General features: G+C 36.7%; 5 protein-coding genes and 1 pseudogene across 9 annotated transcripts in view; 3 read left to right on the forward strand and 3 right to left on the reverse strand.

Moving 5' to 3' along the window:
• Positions 1-1,444: 1,444 nt before the first annotated feature.
• LOC106292191 (glutathione S-transferase T3-like) lies at positions 1,445-1,891 on the forward strand. The gene has a single exon (XM_013727807.1). The coding sequence runs from the start codon at positions 1,445-1,447 to the stop codon at positions 1,889-1,891; it is 447 nt and encodes a 148-aa protein (XP_013583261.1).
• A 1,308-nt stretch (positions 1,892-3,199) lies between these two features.
• On the reverse strand, positions 3,200-5,221 carry LOC106343877 (L-Ala-D/L-amino acid epimerase). The gene is made up of 6 exons (XM_013783219.1): positions 4,772-5,221; positions 4,569-4,679; positions 4,224-4,440; positions 3,775-4,108; positions 3,647-3,708; positions 3,200-3,483 (listed from the first exon to the last, which is right to left on the reverse strand). Exons 1-6 carry the CDS (start codon positions 5,186-5,188, stop codon positions 3,425-3,427), a joined length of 1,200 nt encoding a protein of 399 aa, XP_013638673.1. The 5' UTR covers positions 5,189-5,221; the 3' UTR covers positions 3,200-3,424.
• A 2,958-nt stretch (positions 5,222-8,179) lies between these two features.
• Positions 8,180-9,836, forward strand: LOC106294264 (annotated as a pseudogene).
• Positions 9,837-10,942: 1,106 nt separating this feature from the next.
• Positions 10,943-13,446, reverse strand: LOC106343477. Of its 3 annotated transcripts, XM_013782704.1 has the most exons (6): positions 13,127-13,446; positions 12,892-13,037; positions 12,484-12,811; positions 12,337-12,408; positions 12,232-12,261; positions 10,943-12,147 (listed from the first exon to the last, which is right to left on the reverse strand). In XM_013782704.1, exons 1-6 carry the CDS (start codon positions 13,149-13,151, stop codon positions 11,420-11,422), a joined length of 1,329 nt encoding a protein of 442 aa, XP_013638158.1. In that variant the 5' UTR covers positions 13,152-13,446; the 3' UTR covers positions 10,943-11,419. The 3 variants fall into 3 exon arrangements, with proteins under 3 accessions (XP_013638158.1, XP_013638160.1, XP_013638159.1); XM_013782706.1 differs by having other exon boundaries at positions 12,484-12,620; positions 12,716-13,272; XM_013782705.1 differs by having other exon boundaries at positions 12,484-12,650; positions 12,716-13,272.
• Positions 13,447-16,227: 2,781 nt separating this feature from the next.
• Positions 16,228-19,001, reverse strand: LOC106344083. 3 transcript variants are annotated; one of them, XM_013783466.1, is made up of 10 exons: positions 18,569-19,000; positions 18,079-18,352; positions 17,913-18,006; positions 17,704-17,828; positions 17,522-17,603; positions 17,314-17,431; positions 17,095-17,237; positions 16,911-17,025; positions 16,649-16,828; positions 16,228-16,567 (listed from the first exon to the last, which is right to left on the reverse strand). In XM_013783466.1, the coding sequence occupies exons 1-10, from the start codon at positions 18,599-18,601 to the stop codon at positions 16,376-16,378; spliced, it is 1,356 nt and encodes a 451-aa protein (XP_013638920.1). In that variant the 5' UTR covers positions 18,602-19,000; the 3' UTR covers positions 16,228-16,375. The 3 variants fall into 3 exon arrangements, with proteins under 3 accessions (XP_013638920.1, XP_013638921.1, XP_013638919.1); XM_013783467.1 differs by having other exon boundaries at positions 17,314-17,603; positions 18,108-18,352; positions 18,569-19,001; XM_013783465.1 differs by having other exon boundaries at positions 17,314-17,603.
• Positions 19,002-19,762: 761 nt separating this feature from the next.
• Positions 19,763-21,118, forward strand: part of LOC106292193 (copia protein) — a 4,011-nt gene continuing 2,655 nt past the window's right edge. The window contains 3 exon segments of the mRNA XM_013727808.1: positions 19,763-20,794; positions 20,797-20,941; positions 20,944-21,108. Of these exon segments, the coding sequence (XP_013583262.1) occupies positions 19,793-20,794; positions 20,797-20,941; positions 20,944-21,108 (1,312 nt within the window). The 5' untranslated portion in view covers positions 19,763-19,792.

Consider the following 21,118-nt stretch of genomic DNA (forward strand, 5'->3'; position numbering starts at 1 on the left):
ATACACTACGTAAGACCATCTTTAACCGGGGTGCTTAAGCCCAATGCTTAGCTAATTAATAATTTTTAAAAAAGAAAAATGTGATTAATTAGAAAACACAGCGCTTAAAGAGGGAGTAGAAGAATCGGTGCTAAATGGACACGTGTTGGGCATTGGTTAAATCCCTCTCTCTCTCTCTCGCACAAAACGCATCGGTTTCTCTCTCTCCTTCCCGTAGACGAAACCGCGTCTCTTCACCTCTCCTCGTCGAATCTGCTGGTGTTTCTCGTTTTCTCACCGATCGGTTGGAGCCGTCGGCATCTGTCTCGGTGGAAAGCTCGTATCTGTCGGTGGTCTCGCCGATCGTGTCCTATTTGATCGCCGCCGACGCGTCTCTCTAGCTTTCCTAACCACACCGCATCTCTTTCTTCATCTCTCCTCGGCGACGAATTGCGGCGTCTCCCTCGGTGTCTCAATCTCTCTCTCCACGGCTGAACTCGACGAAGCGAAAGGTAAAGCAGAGTAATTATCTGTTTATGTCTTAATCTTTCAATTGATGCATGTCTTAGATTGTGGTCTTAGACTGTCTTAATCTGTGAATTGATGCATGTCTTAGATTGTGGTCTTATTACACTGTCTCTATTTAGTTCTACTTGATTTGTTTGCTTCATATAATCGGTCACCTCCGATCCATTTTGATTTGGCTTTTTTCTTTGTGTGCTGAGATGGTTCGGATGAAGAGGACATCAATGTTCAATGAAGATGGTTCGGGTCAAGAGACATAAAGGTTCGACTACAATGGTAATAAAGGTAACACACAGCTTCTGTATATAAGTTTACATTGATTCACAGAATGATAAAAAATTTATTAGTCTCAGATTGATGTTGATTTCGTTTGTGTGTGTGAACTACTTGTGCTTTTGGTTTGAATTGAATAGATTGAACTCGGTTTTATGCTTTTGAATTGAACTGATTGTGCTTTTGGTCTGAATTGAATTGATTTAACTTGGTATTATGCTTTTGGATTGAACTGATTGTGCTTTTGATGTTGATCTCGTCTGTGCCTGTGAACTGATTACTTTTGTGGTTTGAATTGAATAGAGTTAACTCGGTTTTATGTTTTTGGTTGGAACTGATTGTGCTTTCGATGTCTTAAATAAATGAATAGATTCAACTGATTATTTTTGTGGTTTGGATTGTATAGATTTATTGCCATTATAGTAATAAATAGATGGGTTAGATAAATGTGTTAGTTAAGGGTCTACTCGACATGGTTGGATGTTGAAGTAGTTGATCAAAGGTGATCAATGTTTCTTTCCTTCTTCTCTTCTATAAAAAATATCCTTCTTCTACTTCTACTTCTCATAGTTTTATTCTACTTTCTTCTACTTCTACTTCTCATTACTTTCTTCTCTTCCATCTACCAAAACCGACTTCTTTTCTTCCTCTCTTGAGACATTCAAATATGAATTCAAATTCATATATACCGGTCTCAAACTTTGTAGACCTTCTGAATAGTCAGCAAGAGACTGTCTTTGGCTTTGTTCAAGACAGTGGTGAAGTTTCTTCCTCCCAAGTCTCTCTCTTTAGCAGTCAAGCAACGGAAGCAGAGACTCCTGGAGAGCGTAAGGAAAGGAGGTCTTGGACGCCTGTAGATGATGTTGCTCTCGTTAGCGCTTGGCTTAAAATAAGCAAAGACCCAGTTGTAGGTAACGAGCAAAGAGCCGGTGCGTTCTGGAAAAGGGTTGCTGCATACTTTGCGGTTAGTTCCAAGGTTGCAGGTTCTGAACCGAGAGAGTCATCGCATTGTAAGAACCGGTGGCAGAAGATCAATGACCAAGTGAACAAATTTTGTGGAGCTTATGACTCTGCAACAAGAGAGAAGAGTAGTGGCCAAAATGAGAATTCGTGATAGACAAATATGATGGGCGTTCGAATAAGAATTCGTGATAGACAAATACATCAACAACTCAAACATGATTTGGTCGAACATTTATGGAGTAAATTTGGACGTGATGAAGACAACAACTGAGTTCGACATGTTTCTTTCAAATTACTCGGCTCGTTTATTTTATTAATTCTTGTTTTTTTAAAATATTTTATGTTTAAAATGTTCTATTTTATTATGTTTTATTTTAATTTTATCTTAAAAAAAACAAAAAAAAAGTAAAAATCCCCTAATTAAGATCCTTCCATTGGAGGCACATCTTAATGAAATCTTAACTAGAGTGCTTAGGTACAATCAAAGTTCAATTAATTAATTAAATACTTATTAAGCAACTCATATGGAATTTACGGTCAATCATGCTCTAAGTGGTTGACAACAAACAGTGAATAACTCTGAAAATGTAATACCCTACGTTACACGGAATCGTTTTTTATCTATGATTCCCGCTTCGGAAGCGGAAACGGGTTCCGAAGCGTTCGGAATCGCTAGGAACTGTGTTGGAATCAGAATTCCAGAAAAGATGAATATGGAAGCGCAGGGGAAGCTCCGATTCCGGTTCGGAAGCGCCTGATTGAATAAGTCGGATTCGTTCAAAGATATAAAGCACTTGACAAATACTCGCACTTGTTAATCACCGAGATGTGTATAATTTATCGTGTGAAAAGGTAGTTTCCAAGGTGAGCAATGATGGAGAAGAAGCAATTAGGATTTTCAAGTTACACGTGTTCTTAAACTATAAATTTTATTTGAATTTTTCTATTAGCCAAAATTAAAGGAAAAATAAATATGGATATTATACTCTTCTCACCGGTCTAAATAAACAATAATATATATGCATTTTTATGAAATTAACATGAGGACAACTAACATTTGAATAATATACTGATATTTTTTTCGTTTACTTGATAAATATAATAATATTCACATGATATATAATATATATATTACAAAAAATTAACTTAAATTTCAATTTCATTTTAGATTTTGTACATTAAAATATTAACACTAAAATGATACTTATTCAGATTAATAATAAATAATAATAATAACTACTGTTACTATTTTATATATATATTAAAACGCTTCCAACACGTTTCCACTTCCTAAAATTTTATAAAATGTCGATTCCGCGTTTCCAAACGCTTCCGCTTCCGCGTATCCGTTTCCGATTCCATGTAACATAGGTAATACCCCAATACTTAAAAGTACGACTTCTGTTGAGTTATATGACCTATAAGCTATTCATTTGTGAATTTGACTGCTTGTTGCGAGTGTTTCAGAAACAAACCAATCTTAATGTGATGAATGTCTTACATTTATTTGGAACACATGTTACAAAACTTGCAAGTTACATTCACTTATTTAACGAAAACTGGAAATTTAGGACAAGGTGTAATGCTTTTCTTAAGCACAAAAACTAAACATCAAACTTGAGGTTGGTTCACTATAAACTACATAAACAAGGACGCTAGTAGACTCCTCACAAAGCAAGTTCATTCAGTAAAGATATCCTCCGTGACCGCCTTCATCATTAAACTCATAGACAGCACCCGATGCTGCCAACAAAAACCTCCATCATTAGACTTTGAATCTCAATCGATGGTTAGCGTTTCACATGACGAGTTCATTAGTAGTTATGTTTGAAAAAAAGATGGGGCTACAAGCCATGAATACTATTAAAAGAACAGGATGCAAGATGAAGAAAAAAGAGAGCCTTACCTTTGTAGCCACCTTGAACGGGATCACCAGCTAGAAGAAGTGGAGTGTCTAAGTCGATGAATCTGCATATAACCTCTAAACTTGTTAGAATCTTGACATTCAGATTAACAAGAAACGAGGTTCAGTACCTGAAACACCCAATGCCAGCAGCAAGGTGACCGGAGAACCCCATTGCTAGTCTAGTCTCCACCATTCCCCCTATCATAAGCTCAATTCCAGACGATCTAGCCAATTCAATCACCTCAAGGGCCTCGAGAACACCGGATTTGGCGAGTTTGATGTTAACAACATCTACCACATCATCTTTAATGATTCTCTGGAGATCAGTCAAGTCTCTACAACTCTCGTCTGCTGCAACCGAGACTCCAAATCTGTCCTTTGCAACTCGAGTAACGTGTCTGAGACCTTCCCAATTGTCTCTGTGGACTGGTTGTTCAAAGAGAACCGGTGTAACCTTCATTTCTAGGGAAAACAATCACAACAACTTCAGGTTATCTGCAGACCAGCAAATGATTAAAAGTTATGTTTTAGCTAAATATCTGAAGACCGGCAAACGATTCAAATATATTTTCTTTACCATAAAGCTTTTGGAGAACTTCGATAGCTTCCTCTGTTTTATAACCCTCGTTTGCGTCCAAAATGAAGGAAGAAGCAGGGTGGACTTCACGTATAGCCTGGAGAACTTGTATATCAGCCTTAAGGTTCTTCCCAACCTTGAGCTTCAAGGTTTTAAACCCTTCTTCTCTGTACTTTGCAGCCAAGTTTGAAGCTTCAGCTGGAGAAACTATCGGAATCTGAACATAGAAAGATCATTCAAATCCACATCTTTAACAGTATACAAAGAATCTCAAGTTCCATCATGAAACAAACACAAGAAAATGAAAGGGAACTGTATGTACCACAGGAAGAGTTAGAACCAAACTGTAATATCGGTGGTGATTGAATTCGAAGCACCACCAAAGAGTTTCCACAAGGGAACTCCAACGCTCTTAGCAGCAGCATCAATCATAGCCATCTCCACCCCCGCTCTTACCTTTCAGATCCATTAAACAACATTCTCTTCATCAAATACATTAACAAGGAATATGCTTTAAGCAAAAACAAGCTAAAAGCTTCAGACTTTACAGATGCAAATCGATGCCCAGGGAGAATCCCGCCGATCTCCTCAAGAACGTGACCCAGCTTCATCTCCGGCAACTCTCTGAGAAGCTCGCAAGCTTCCCGCGCTTTAGCCATGGCTGTAGGCTGATCCTCCGCCGTCACCGAGGGTAAAATCGGAGCTTCTCCCCAGCCGACGCATCCGCCGCTGAGCTCGATCCGAATCGCGACGTTTCCGACGGAATCGAGGCGGGACGAAGCGATGGTGAAGGGGGAGAGCAGGGGGACGTTCAGTTCGCGGTTCTCTGCTCTCTGAATCCTCACCGTGAAATTCTCCGTCAGGGTTTTGAACCCAGACGCAGCTGACATGACGGGGATAAGGGATTTCGGAGAATTTCGAAAATTGACGAGTTGGGAAGACGAAGAAGTTGCCATCGAAAACATCTTTTGCTTTAGATGAATGGTTTAGGACTCAGCAGCCCCAACCAATACGAAAAATCTCATCTGGCAGTTAGTTATTGGTTTATATATTTTGATCGATCTAGAAATTCATATTGTATTTATAAATCCAAGTAAAATACGCAAATCTGGACTCTCGGATTTGAGTCTTTGTATTTTTAACTAAAAAATTCAAACAAATCCATTATAAAATCAAATATATTAGTAAATCCGTACGATTGAATAACACTTGATTTGATACAAAATTTATGAATCATTAAACCAATAACACATGATTTTAATAGAGATTTGAAAATCATAGAACCAATAACACTAGATTTAGTTCGAATTTTCAAATCCATTAAAATACAACAACTAATAAACCCTACTTGGTATTTTTATTTTCTTTTAAAAAGCCTACTAAAGTTTATTTTTCTTCCTTCAATTAAAACTTAAAACTAGGCTGAGCAATCAGGGTCTCGGGATTCGGCTTGGTTCATTCGAATTTTGAGTTTATGGATTCATGATTTCAGCAGATATTATAAAAGTCCAGATCAGATTTGGTTTGGATTCGGTCCGGACTTAGTCGCATGTCCAAGATCTGGTTAAATCTGAAATAAATTTGGTTTCTGATATTAATTGGATTATCGATTTCTAAAAATATTATCATGTACTTGATTAAACTCAATATATTTCTAATCTATTCAATGAATTTGTGTATTAACTTTCTCAAACCATATTGTTGTTTTTTAAAATAATTTTCGGAGACTCATCTATCAATCATTCAATACGAGACTGGTCCTGGTACTATATGTGACAACATAAGACATATCATGACAAATAAAAGCTTTGTAAAAGCGAAAATCATACATAATGAAACATAAAATAAAAACAACTATCAACTCTATAAACTTAAAAAACATTGTTTAAAAGTTAGAAGCAAACTTATTATAATTGAACTTCAAATGCAATTGTCAAAACATAAAAACATCAATATTGACCAAATATCAAAAACATATATTAAACTAAGTATTTAAATTAATAATTCATGTAATATATGATTATTTCAGGTACTTAATAATATCTTAGTGTACTTTGGATACATATTATGGATCGACATCGGATTTAGAACAAGTTCTTTTGAGATTTTTAATATTTCATACTTTCCGAATATACATTTGGGTTTGAGATCGGGTTTGGATTCAGTTCGGATAAAACCTATAACCCAAAATACTGTAGAACAAAATATTTTTGCTATTTATTTCAGGTTCAAATCGGTTCAAATTCATTTTTATCGGATCATGTTCAACTTCAAATTTTCGGATTTGGTACATTAATTAAAACTGTAGCTAAGAATGAAAAATTCTTTAGCTTTCAGATGTGCATTGTCATCCAAACTAGTCATGCATTTACAATTAATTTAGAATAAATTTTTAGTTATTGTCTTTTGATGGTGATCTTTGACTAAGCCAAATAAATAAACCATCATTTGATGGTGATCTTGGACTAAGCCAAATAAATAAAATGTCATTTGATGGTGATTTTGACTAACCAAATAAGATCACTCAAATGACCTAAATCATTCTTTACAATACTTTCTTTAACTGATTCTTGCATACATAATTTTCCTTTTTGGAGTTACTTCAGCTTTGCAGGGTGATCTTCTTGCTCTTACTTGGTCAACAGAAGCTATGAAAGACCTCAAGTTTAAAAATGTCATGATTGAATTTTCCTCGACTGAAGCTGCTGGTGCTCTTATCAATCCTCTTGATCACCCATGTACACACCAAGTCTGTCATGATATTCTCAGAGCCGTCCACTCACTGGCGGGAAGTAGATTGCTAATGGTTCCTGTTTCAAGTAATGTTGCGGCATATGAAATTGCGTGTAGTGTGATAAGGGATCATCGCCATCAATCGTATGTGGCAAGGTCTGGTCCGCAGTGGCTTAGTTCATTCCTACTGATGGAAGCAACTCGGGCCAACTAAACTTCTCTGCACTTGCTGGCGCCTCCTGTGTTCTTTTAGCATTTTGAAGTTGCCTTTACTTTGGTTTTCCCAACTGTTTGGGGTCATCTTTCAGGGCCTATTGGTTCCAAATTGTTTCTTAGTCTCCAAGTCTTGTACTTGCGATACACTATTTGAATCACCATAATGACCAAAAAAACCCACAATGATTCCTATTCAAACTTTCCTTACTCATTAACAAGAAACATTTGATACTTGAAATAATTCAACTTCTTTATTCTTTTTCTTAAACAAATTTATTAAAAATAAATTTTTATGAAGATATTATGCATATTTATCAATATATTTCTAAATATTATGAAGATATTATACTTATTCAATAATATTTTCTAATTAAGCATATAACTTAAATTCAAGAATTTATAAAACGTACATATTTAGTAATGTTTCCTATATTCTTTAAAAGAAAAACAATTTTAATTTTTTATAAAAAAATAATTTCCAAAATAATATTAAAGAGAAAAAATCAAATGTTTAAAAATATTTATTTAAATATTTAGCTATTTTATATGTCTGTAGTAAAAGTGTAATTGTGCTTTACTTCTTTAATGAAATTTAATTTGGTCATTTGGCCATTATGAGCTAGTTGGGAAATGAAAATTTGTTTTCGGCTATTTTTCTTTTTGCATTTGTTGGTTAATAAATAGTTTCAGATTCTAACATATTTGTATTTAAATTAAGTATATAATTTTTTATAAAATATTAATTTAATTTGGTTTAAAACTCAGTTAAGATACTTTCAAAATGAATCTGTTTTTATGTGACAATTAAAATCATTAGATATTTTACTGCCAAATGCCATTATGTGAGTAGCTTAAGTTTAAAAATAATTTAATCAAACTAGATTACAGTACTAAACTACTAATATAAAATCTGTGAGATAATATGAGGTTCACTAAGATTGAGAAAGATAAGATTATATAAGGTTTTTAAGAGTGCCATATACATAAAAATTGAGCTCTAAGAATACATGTACCAGATGAAGATGGCCGATGACAAGATAATCGAAGGAGATGTAGACTTGATCAGCACTTTACCAGATGTGATCCTCCAAGACATACTATGCTTTATTCCAACCAAACTAGCCATCACTACTTCCCTCTTGTCTAGACGATGGAGGCATGTATGGTGCGATATACCTTCTATCTCCTTAGATGTGGATACACTGACGGCAGCATCGGTAAACGAAACCCTAACTCGCTACAAAGCTACCAAGACAAAGAGTTTTCACCTCATTATAACCACCATGATGGGGAACATTCCCCACATTGATAGTTGGATCGAGGGCGCCATGTCACGCGACGTTGAGAATTTATCCCTGGATTTTCTTCATCACTATTATAAATATAAGCTTCCTGATTTCTTCTACTACACTTATTCTTTCAAGCAACTTGACATTACGTTAAGCTATGATCGACATACGATTTTTTCTCTCTAGCTAAGAATTCATCAAAGAGACTACAATTAGTCAAGGATAATTTCTGCAAGGATGTCCAAGATACAGTGTACTATTCTATCCGGTTGTCCGGTTCTCAAATACTTAAGATTGTATGAATGCGGTGAACTAAGGATTCTTGATCTCAGCAAATTTCTACGTCTGAGAATATTAGAAGTAATACGTCACTTGCCGGTTCAGGGGCCAAGGAAGATTTTGGCACCACACATCCATTGTCTAAAATTGCATGACTCTCAGTTATCATGCACTTTGGTTGATGTCGCTTCTTTGACCGAAGCTAATCTGGAAATGTCCCCTCGCTCATTGAACCGTGAATTTAATGGTGATTTTCTCCAAGGCATGGTGCTAAAGATGCTAGAAAAGTTAAAGAACGCAGAGAAGCTTACGCTTGGGAGAAACTTTACTGGGGTAAAATTTTTGGTAGATTACATGGTTAAAAAAAAGTCACAAAAAACTTTACTCAAGTATATATGTTTTTCGGCTCATATTATATATTGCATTCTCTAATTTCTCTAATGCCTAAAACTCAGTTGGTGTTCTTTTACCGATCAACGTTTGAATTGTTTGTTCTGTTAGATTTTATCTCTTGCGGAGATTCATGGTGTTCCTTTCCCGATGTTCAAGGTCAAAGCATTGACTCTTGATACAGAGATCTGTCAATATATTATTCCTGGCATAGAAAGTCTGTTACAAAACTCACCTGAGTTAGAGAAGTTAACCGTAGTAGAAGGAAGGGCTCGCTTCTACATGCCGGTATATTCACCATTAACCTCTTTTTTACAGCTATCATCGAGTTCGAATATATCCATGAACCGATTTTGTATTTTCTATTATACAGGTGGAGTTTCTTGACAAATACTTGAAATCACAAGGCTTTAACGTGAACAAATGCTGGAGGTCAAAAGATGGAGCCTCATGGAACAAGTACTGTAAGGATTTGAAATCTGAGCATGTGGCTTCATTAGTGGAACTTGTGCTTAAGAACACCGAGAAACTAGACAAGATGGTTGTATTGTTGGATGACCATTTCCTTAAGTTCAAAATTGAAGACGTGGTGGTTCCAACACTTCCTCACAACAACAATATCACCATTGTGCTCTCTTCCACCAACAAACCGATGACATGAAGAGTTGTGAATCATAGAGGGTTGAAGTCTTGTCAGTTTACATCGATCCTAATATTGAAAACAGAATAGAAGAAGATTTTTGTTTGTTCACACAAATCTTCAAGCCTTTAGTGGAGATTTTAAGAGTATCAAAAATTTGCTTTATCTTTTTTTTTTAACCGTATAGCTTATGTGAAATAGCTTTTAGTTAACCGTAGCTTATATGACAAATTAGAGGGGTGGTTCAGATTCATGCCAACACTAACTACATTGATGAACCCCTTTTCTGTTGCAGTCTGTCTTTATTTTACTACTAGGGGTATTTCGAATATTTGATTTGATTCAGTTTTTAAAATCTTGTGTTGTGGTATTTAGTTGTTAGGAGTGTATGTAGATGAGTGTTGTTGAAAGGTTCGTCATGTTTAAAAAGTGTTGTAATTGGTATGGTCTTTAGGGGAAGTTAGTGTAATGAAAGTGTTTATATTTTGGGGCCGATAAATGAGAGTATGCTTCGTATGTTAGAGTAATATCTGTTGTTAAGGACTAATGTTGGTCGTACATGTGTAAAATAATTGTGTGGTCTTATTTTTTGATATTTTATTGTGCAGCAATAATGTTCGTAAATCTTATTTGTGTCAAATTTATGTTATCGTGTACGTAATATATATCTTCAGCTGTATGAAGAGCTAATGCATTTTGTGTTAGAAATATCTTCAGTCTTCGATAACATAAGTGATTTTTATATTTCAATACCAAAACGAACTTATAGTTTCTAATCGATCGTGATAAGCATTCATACTTCATTGCATGGAAAGAAAATATATTTTTGTCTGTGTTAGAGCTATATATGTTTTTTTTTTTTGCATTATTTTTTAAATTATTTTAAAAGAAAATCAAAATGGAAACAAACTAAGCAAGGATTACAAATTGAAGTTCAACTCAAAGCTTTAACGTGTACCACCATTCCAAAATGAGAAATTAAAAGGTATGAAGAACGTGAACGTGTTTATATAAAAACTCAGAGTTTTTATTTTCTTAGGATGTTTTTGGACGTGGCTTGCTTTGAAAATTTGTTTATATAATACTGAGGAGGATGTATGGTGTTTGGTTTTCTCAGATTTAGTGGATTGCAACGTTTATAAGTGTTTTCATAGAGTTAGCGGAAGCGATAATTTGACATTTATTGTTTTTTCTTCTATGATAATTTGACATTTGACAAATGGCCATGGCATCCTGATACTTCTCAGACATATATCGAGGGCTTCCGGTGAAAGGAGAAGGTAAAATGACTTTTCTGCCAACTTTTCTAGAGTCTGTGTCTCCACTGTCCAATGCATCACAAAAGTTTGTATATAACTCAGCCCTTAGCTGTTTCTGGTTAAGTCTGATGAACCTCAACCTCTCCTTCTCAGTTGCGGTGTAAACATCTACAATATACTGATGAAACAATCTCCCTGACTTGATAATAGTCATGCCCTCTGATGGCCTTGTCTGGATCTGGTGAGCAAAGTACTCTCTCATGGTCATGTACTCTCTCTTTAGTTTAGAGTGCTCTGTGTGTTGATACGGAATCCTCTCGTCGTACCCATATTCTCCGTACGGAAAAAGCAACGGATACTGAAGACTCATGTATAGAGGATGTAGATCGCTTATATCCTTTGCAGCTTAGATGTCTTGTACTCAAGAACAATATCTTTTCCTGCTGATTCAGCTGTGAAATCACCAACTAAAATACCACCTATTTCACTTGCAGTAGGCAGGTCATACTGTCTTCCGTGATGCTTCTGGTTCACTAATCTCACGCTGAATTCTACTGCCCCACCAGATAGGACTCGATCTCGAGCATGTCTAAAAGTTTTAGCAAGGTGATTATTTTCATCCAGCATCTTGATCAGGTCAGCAACCAAGTTGTCGTCAATTTCTAAAGCTGAGGTACCTTTTGAGAATGCCTTTTTCCTGTTTGCCACTTCATTGTCGGTGTCAACTATATAGAGCTGGAGATACTGTGGAAATTTACCGTCAGGGGGGAGCAGAGATCTTATCTTGTGGTGGGTTTGACCATGGAGCCTAAATGCATACGGTCCACAAGAGTTAGTTACAGAGTTATCAATCTGTCCACCCATCGATGTGAAAGCTAACATCCCATTTGCAATTCGGATTATCGACTTGAAGTTTGATTTGTCTAGAAGTTCTTTCAGCGGAGAGGGTGGTTGACGCCTAGGAGGTAGCTTAACACGACCCTGCTGACAACAGATGCTGAACATTCTGGGGGATTTCTCTGTCTCTTGAACAACAGCCTCAGCAATCCAAACAATGGCCTGACAAACCGGGCATTTCACTAAGTCCCACTTGTTAACAACTGGGCGTCGATACCTAACTGCGGATTTTTTGTTTTAAGAACATTAGTTTAAATGGGAACAGAAAGTGGGTGGGTCATGAACATTAGAGGTTCAATTCATACCTGGACGGCTTCCACTTGTAGATGCAACATCTGTTAAAAAGAGGTTAAGCTGTGTTAATCTTCTGTAAACTTGTATAATGTGTATAGATTAGTGAGATATCTTACTCTTATACCGAGTGGCTACTCTCTTAGATTTCTGTTTCTTTATTCGCAAGGCTCTACTTGCCCTTGCGGTAACTGAAACGCAAGTTCATTAAGCTAGGATTATTACAAGAACACGGTTAGCCAATCGATGAGCAAGTCAGTTTATACCTTGTTCAGGGGAATCAACATCAATGTTGTCAACCTGATCAGGAAGGATAGTTTCTTGTGTACGCTGTATGTCTTGCTGCGGTGAGTTTGCAGTCCGTCTGCTTCGCATTAGTAATCGTCGATTTTGTCGAGCAAGCCTCGCATTATTCACCGGGAAAAGTAATAAACTTGGAAAATGAGTTTCAAATGTTCGTGTCCTAATAAAAAAGCCTCGCAGCAGATAGTTGTTTACCAGTAGATCGGTGAACGTCTGATCTGAAGCTGAGCATGTTGGCAGGTGCGATGGGAAGATATTGAGATTGTAGCCAAGGCCGGCGCTGATCAGATACTGGTGGAAGGTAGAGTAAAGGACAGTCTGTAGTTAAAGCATTGCAAGATATGGAAAATGATGGCATAGCTACGACTAACCATTTTTCTTTTTTCGGCTTCTCTTTGTTGCAGAGGATGACGCTGCTGTGGATATCTTATTATATAAAAGTTGACTTGTGTGATGCGCACAGCACTCCACGACAGCAAGGAGGAAGGAAGGGGCGTTCTTCGACACGTCAGCTTCTCTATAAAGTTCTAAACTTTCGTTGATGAAAAATTGTTCCAACGAATGGGCCCAAAAAGACCATAACAAGTTGAATCTAATATTGCTGACCTTCTATAACATAAACATAGTCCATTTATAGCCCATGTCTCTTTCAATGACTTCGTCTTCTTCAATCCCGTCTTTTGCATCGCAGATGTTGTAACGCCTCTGTAACGTTCGTAATCCTCATTCAAACCTTTCATTAATTCTTTTCATTTGCTCCCTACGGCCAGCTCCCCCCCCCACTACGTTCAATTTAGTGACTCCTTCTCCGCAGCTCTTAAACTCCCTAATTTTTGAGACTATAAATAAGTGATGGAGACGTAGTCAAGGTTCACTGCTTCACCCTGTTCATCATAATTCTCCTTACAGACATATCACCATCGAAGATCAAAACAACAATCGGTATCAACTATAAGAATATGGATCTAAAGGCAAATCATAAGATTCTTTATAATAGAAACAATTATATATTCTAGGAGAGCTAGAGATTTGATATACCTTTGTTGCAGGTTTCTTGGCCGTGTCTGAGATCCAATCTACATGGCGGATTATGGATATGGAGTACACGGCGGTGAGGAGTTTAAGAGGCTCTGTGGTGAGTTCATGTCGTCGTCTTTTACAAAGTTGAGGTTTATTGAACGAGTTATCCAAATCCGCTAAAGTAAGTCTCAACATACTGAAATAAAGAAAATTCATATTTTTCCTTCGCTTGATCTTCCCCGTCGCCGGATCTGAGATTCTCTCTCACGTAACAGTGGTCGGTACTCCTTTAAGCAGTTGTCAATACTCCTCAACCATTTGGAATACGCTCGCCTTGAATCTTCGCTTATCTCTGCCATCATCTTTTTGGACAGATTCTCTGCAATCCTTGCTTTGTTTGTCAATAGACAAAGCACCATAAGTTTCTCTGTTTACTGGCGTTGCAGTCGCCGATCTATTTTATTTGGAGAGAACTCAATCACCGTCTCCACCGCAGCACATTCAGGAGCTCAGCTTCGATCCTTGCTGAGATTGATCAATTAGTTAAGAACAGAATCTCATCCTTCAGAGAGACAAACATAGATTTCTCCAGCAGAGCCATGCAAATTTGGTTTTCAACAAACTGATTCTCGAATCAAAATCGAATCGTTTCTCTTGCCATCTCCATTACTCAATCCTCTATTTGGGCCTTCATTGAACTATCTTCAGCTTAATGGGCCTCCAGAAAATCAATGAAGGCTCCACTAATTGGGCATCTTTTAATCATCTCTTTTCCCCTGGTGGTGGGGGGAAGAATCTGATTCAATCTGTAGTAAAGAGCCAAATGCAGGTATAATTTTTTAATAAGTATATAGTATGTGCAGTTTTTATAAAAGTGATACATGTAAACTATGAAATATAATAAGAAAAATAAAGAAATATATACAACTTGGTTAATGATGTGGATGCTCTACGATTCATGAGATTCCTAAATTGCAGTTGCTAATGTAGTAATTATAATATAATGATACATGGGCCAGGTGGGAAGCCTCTTGGTTGTCATTTGCTTTTAATAAGATTTGAGTAGTAAGAACATTGAGTTGCTTGGAGAGGCATTAGTTGTTTAAATCTCATGATCTTTTTGTTTTGTTTTGCCGTTTATGAAGTATGAATACTATCATTGCTGATTTGAATAACAAGTGGGCTATATATATGCCGAACCTGGTGGTTGGAATGGTAAACAATCATTTCAAGATCTCATAGACTATGCTTTCAACAAAACAATTTAATCCATCGTAACAGTAAACTAAATGGAATAATTTGGAAAAAAAGAAGTCCAAGTCCTAATTTACAATATACACAACTCCATTTACAAACTAAAAAAAAAATATGCAACACAATAATCATGGATTCAATATCATTTTGAAGACAAAATATTTAACTAATACGTCAACAATGAAGCTTCTGACAAATTGCCACATCCATGGATTGTTACTGCTTTAAGCGGATGAAAGAATCTGTTATCTTCATTCAAACAAGATAATCACAAAACAAACACATGCATTTGCATGTTTTTCTTTTGAAACATAAACTTTACCATATGTTTTAAGGTCAACTTTATTTTGGTGCAACTATCATCTATTTATTATATTTTTATTGAATCGATCAATGAAAACTACTTATGCTATTCATCTTTGACCTAAGCAACTTCAAAACAAAGTAATACACTACAATCACTAACCACTATTAAATGGATCAATAATAGAAATTTGAATTCATTAAAGAATAAAACATACGAACCCGGCGCCGGAATACCACTAGTTGTAGATAATCCATGTCTTCTCCGTGAACTAACTTCAATTGCTTTGCGTGCAAGTTCTTCTGGAGTCTTCACCATTTCTCGAAGTCGAGATGATAGAGAGGCAGAATAAGAGTCATAATTACATTTGTAAAGTAAAAACGAAGGGGTCTGTGAGTAACGGCTGCGTTATTTCAGTTTGAGCGTATGAGTAAAGACTTCATATGGGAGGTGGATAGGCACAATGAATATGTTACAGTTATATTAAAGTTGCTGCATTCAACTTTTGTATGAGCGACAGTATGCGACAAAGTGTTGATCATCGACGTCTGAGAAATATATCTAAGCATATTGTGCCTGTGTCGATTGCTATCATTACAAATCAGTCTACTTCTTTTGTTTGCTATTGAACGTTGTGTCAATTTATTCATAGGCTGAGCATTTCAAATTTATATCCTAAATGATAGGTGTTCCATATGTTTTAAGTTTTTCCATTTCCAGCGCCAAAGGAAGTTTTGATATACAAAAAAAATTATATATATATATATATATATGTATATGCGTATGTACGTGATGCAATGAAAAATCAATAATGAGTTTAAATATTCGTTATTATTAGTGTGTCGGAGGTGCCCATCGGTTAATGATTATTTTTATTTGGGGATTTTGGTTTAACTTGACTTCAAAAAAGTCTTTCAGATTTGGTTCTAAATCTGATCTGTTCAGATATTATTGTAACAGATACATGATATTTTGGAGTTATTTGTGGTGATTAGTAATGTCAACGACCAGAAAATTGTTTTTTGACGATGCTATATGTGAACTCAATATTGCACATTTAGTCATAAGAAGAGGCAAAAGCTTCATCTTATATTGCATGTATAAAGAAAAGACATGCAAATTGTTATCGTAAAAAAAATTTGCATAGATAAAAATGAAAACCAACAACCACTGAGACATTGTTTTGGATAAAAAAGCAAATAAACAAAAGCAAAGTTCAAACTGGAGATCATAAACTGATAAAAGAGAAACGTGGTTGTCAAGCTATAGGAAAGGTCTCATTCCACACGTGCCTTCTTACGGGCACTCTCTTCCAGAGCAACCTGTTCCTCTTCTGCTGCCTCACGGCCGCCAATTGGACCATTAGATGTACTGGCGTTTACTGCAACATTGCTTTTTATTGCACCATTGGCTGCAGATCCTCGTGTCATAGTCTGAGAGACTGCCGGATGAGGGACCTCTTCGGCTTCCTGAAACCAACATAACAATGTTGCTGATTAAATATTTATAACATCAGAAACTTTTGATAAGGGGAAGCGAAAATCACTCACAGCAAAGCTTGGGGTGGGAGCTATCTCTGGTGCAGTAAACATGCGTGAAATGGTGAAGGTCTGGTGGTTTGCAGTGAAATTGAAGTCTGTTAGCTTGAGTTGGAAAGTGTAGGTGTGACCAACAATGCCAGTGAGAGTTCGAGGAAGCTCAGTGTCAACATGAGCACTAATACCAATCCCCTGAAAAAGTAGTAAAAACATTAGAAATGTATCGAGTTTCACAAGCAGTAGTAAACTCTGGAATGGTTTAAAAAGGGCTTACCACAATCTGCACAGCTTCGGAAGCTAGCACATTAGTCAGTTTAGCAACTTCTTTATCAAATCCAAGGAAAGACGATGTGCCAGTCGGGTCTGAAACAGAAAATACTGCCCGATACCTGTCGGACATAAATGAATTTCAGAATTTGGTTCCATGACGCAACAAACTTAAAAGGGAAAATAATTACTTCAGTTCAGCAACAGCATTGGTTTCATTGCATGAGGGCTCCTCACGGATGAGTTTCTTCGAACATAGAGAGCAGCCAATATAGCACCAACCATCGTCAAGCTGAATCCCAGTTACTTTAGCCGTACAAAGGAATTCGATGATCTGTTAATGCAAGGAAAAAAAACGATTAATTAGACAATTCTAAAAAGGGAGTAACTTTTAATGTATCAGTTTGTACCTGAGGATCACCAGAGAGAACAAACTCGTTAAGCTCAGCGACAGTGAGAGGCTCAATCTTTTGTGCATGAACCACCTTTGATGAAGACCCTGTCTCGTCTGCTCCACCACCTGGTACTCTGTAAGAAGATGATACTGAAAAGGCATCGAAAAGAATAGAATACAGGGAACCAAAATATCTAGTGTAGATTATAAAGCAAAGGCCTCGCCTTTCAAGCCGATCCTTTCCAGCTGAGGTCTCAGAGTCAAAGAAAATCCTTGAAGCGGATGTTCCATTCAAGTATAACTTGCCTGCCAACAGTAATGTGGAGTTATCTAAGAGAACACAAACCACTATGACTGTTTTATCACTTTGACAAATGAGGCTACTTTAAATGGAATGCTCTTTTACCCAAGACTATTTTAGGATTGATTCCGGTGATAAGGACAATCCGTGGCTCCCGCCCGTATCCATCCAACTTGGTGTGGAATGCAATAGCTAAGGAATCAAACAGAATTACACAAACATTTACATCACTGCAAATGATATAAGTAACAGTGTCAGACATTATAGATAGTGTAAACGATAATAACAAACAGATACAATAACACACAAAATACCTCTCCACACGAAGAGTAAGAATCACGCATTGTGCCCAGGGTATACGGTCGGTGATGGTGCTCCTAATTGCACGAACCTCCCCAATAATAACATCTGAGGTATTATAGTATGATCACGTTACCGTGCGAAATGTGAAAACAAATCTTATATTAAGGAAATAAATACATGGGAGCTGTCTGGAGGTGTTTGCTAACTCAAGAATCTGTTCATGTGGTCGGAAGCGAAAATGTTCTGTAGGTATGGTTCTAGCAGTGGCAGCTAGCTTCTCAAAATCAGTTCCTTCATTGAAACGGATGGAGACAGGGCCATCAGTCAACTTGAATTTGGGGTTGCTGCGTGTAACGTCAAACCGGCTGAGAGTGTAAACTGATCCTTCAGTAAGACGTTCCCTGAACTTACGTTGGTGAACAGCAGGAACACCCCCTTGAACCAGGGTATCCTGTTGATATCAAAGGAGAGAAACATCAGTTAATCAAATAAGCTTAACTGTCAAGAGAGCTAATCTGAAAAAATTATAAAGAAAGTGAAAGATTTCTTAAAAGATCTGAATTTTTTTTTTTTGCAAACAGATCAACGCTCTTAGATGGAAGTCAGTAAAATAATTATTAAAAAAACTTTGAATCTTGAACAGATAAAATCTGGGAAAAACACTTACAGTCTCATCGATGAGCAGCATCTCAATACTCATTAGCTCCCCTCTTTGTTGATATTTTTGGCCTCCCAGAACCTCAGCAAGCGGACCTCAGCAGTATTAGAGGATCGGCCGGCTCTCAAATTCGCAAGCAGAGTGTATGAATTCGCCCTCTGAATATGTTGCTTCTAGGAGATCGTATGTTTGAGTAAATCGTTTCAGATGCGATGTGAAGGGAAGTGAGGGCCGATATTTATAGATGGGGTTCGAGGCGGTTTGAGGGTGAACGAAGAGATAGATCGAAATCATAATGCATGAAGAGTGGATTATTGATTGGAAAACTCAGAATAAATGTAAGAGTAATGATTCTGGGACGTTACAGTTTCTATGGTTTCTCTGCAGCGTGGAGGCAGGGAAGAAGAAGAATGACGCGGAAGAAGATTAACCCTAAAAACTGATGGGCGTGAGCAAGTAAGAGACAGTACAAACCACATGACGCGCTCGCAAAGAAGAGAGAGCGTGGGCTACACAGACGCACTACCGACTTGACACGTGTCGGCAAAAACCTTACCCTATTTTATGTCGTGGAGGGTTGTGCTTTGAACACAATTCAACTTTATATATATATATATAAGATTCAAAGAAACCTTATAGTCACCCGATTAGTTTAATTAAAAGTCAATGATCTTACGTACAAATATATTAAAAAAGGTAGGATGAATACCCATACATGTTAAACAACAAAACCTCATCCAAACCAAAACATCTGAGGGAGAGAGAAATGACGAGACATTTAGAAGATGTAATTGTTGAAAGTTAAACTTGATTTGGATCACATTTTGGGATAATAATTTACTAATCATTTTAGTCCAAACTTAGTCTAATATCTAGAATTATCTTCCACCTCCTTATAATAAAAATCTAGATATTCTCGTAAAATTATCTAGATAATTATGATAAAAAATTTTAGGTATTATGATAGAATTCTCTAGATTTAGGATTAAAATATGTAAGATATTTTGTATTTTGGAGGCTATAAATACCTACACTCTCTTCCCTTCATTTTGTATCATCAAGAATTATCCAAGTTTGTAAGAATCATCTAAGTAATAAGAATCATCTTCTAAGTTATAAAATATTTCTTCTTCACAAAGTTTCTTTTTCTTCAAACACTTAAAACACTTTCCCATCTTTATAAAGTTTTTCATTCCAACAAAGTGGTATCAAAGCTACAAATTCCTTTTGAAGATGGCAAACAATGGTGTTCCCCTCCAAGTTCCATTGCTCACTAAGAGCAACTATGATAATTGGAGTCTTAGGATGATGGCTATCTTAGGAGCACATGATGTGTGGGAGATAGTCGAGAAATGCTTCAATGAACCAGAGAATGATGGTGGTCTATCTCAAACACAAAAGGATGGTTTGAGAGATGCAAAGAAGAGAGACAAGAAGGCTCTCTGTCTAATCTATCAAGGATTAGATGAAGATACATTTGAGAAGGTTGCTGGAGCAAAGACATCCAAAGAAGCATGGGAGAAGCTTCAGACATCTTACAAGGGAGCAGAACAAGTGAAGAAGGTACGACTTCAAACTCTAAGAGGAGAATTTGAAACATGACAAATGAAGGAAGGAGAACTCATCTCAGATTACTTCTCAAGGGTCTTGACGGTTACTAATAACCTAAAAAGAAATGGTGAGAAGTTAGATGAGGTGAGAATCATGGAGAAAGTTCTTAGATCATTGGATTCAAAATTCGAGCATATCGTCACCATTATTGAAGAGACAAAAGACTTGGAGACTATGACAATGGAGCAACTTCTTGGATCACTACAAGCTTATGAAGAAAAGAAGAAGAAGAAAGAAGATATTGTGGAGCAAGTTCTCAAGATGAGAATTGATCAAAAGGAAGAAAGTGGCCGTAATCATCCGAGACGTGGTGGTGGCAATTTCCAAGGACGAGGTCGTGGTATAAATGGACGAGGTTGGAGACAATATGAAGACAACTTCAACCAAAGAGGAGAGAATTCATCAAGAGGTCGTGGAAGAGGAAACCCAAAATCAAGGTACGATAAATCAAGCATCAAATGCTATAGTTGTGGAAAATTTGGACATTATGCTTCTGAGTGCAAAACTCCAAACAAGAATAGAGTTGAAGAGAAGTCCAACTATGTTGAAGAAAGGAGTAAAGAAGAAGATATGCTATTGATGGCTTACAAGAAGGATGAACCAAATGAGGTTCACAAGTGGTATCTTGATAGTGGTGCCTTGATAGTGGTGCAAGCAACCACATGTGTGGAAATAAAAGCATGTTCGTGGAGCTTGATGAATCGGTCAATATGGCTTTGGGAGATGAATCGAAGATGGAGGTGAAAGGTAAAGGAAATATTCTCATCCGCTTGAAGATGATAAATTCATTTCCAATGTTTACTACATTCCAAGCATGAAGACCAACATCTTGAGCCTAGGACAACTCTTAGAGAAAGGTTATGACATTAGACTAAAAGATAATAGTCTTTCTTTAAGAGACAATGCAAATAATCTCATCACAAAGGTGCCGATGTCAAGTAATAGAAT

This window comes from Brassica oleracea, chromosome C5 (genome assembly GCF_000695525.1).
Source record: "Brassica oleracea var. oleracea cultivar TO1000 chromosome C5, BOL, whole genome shotgun sequence".
Classification (NCBI taxonomy): Eukaryota; Viridiplantae; Streptophyta; class Magnoliopsida; order Brassicales; family Brassicaceae; genus Brassica; species Brassica oleracea.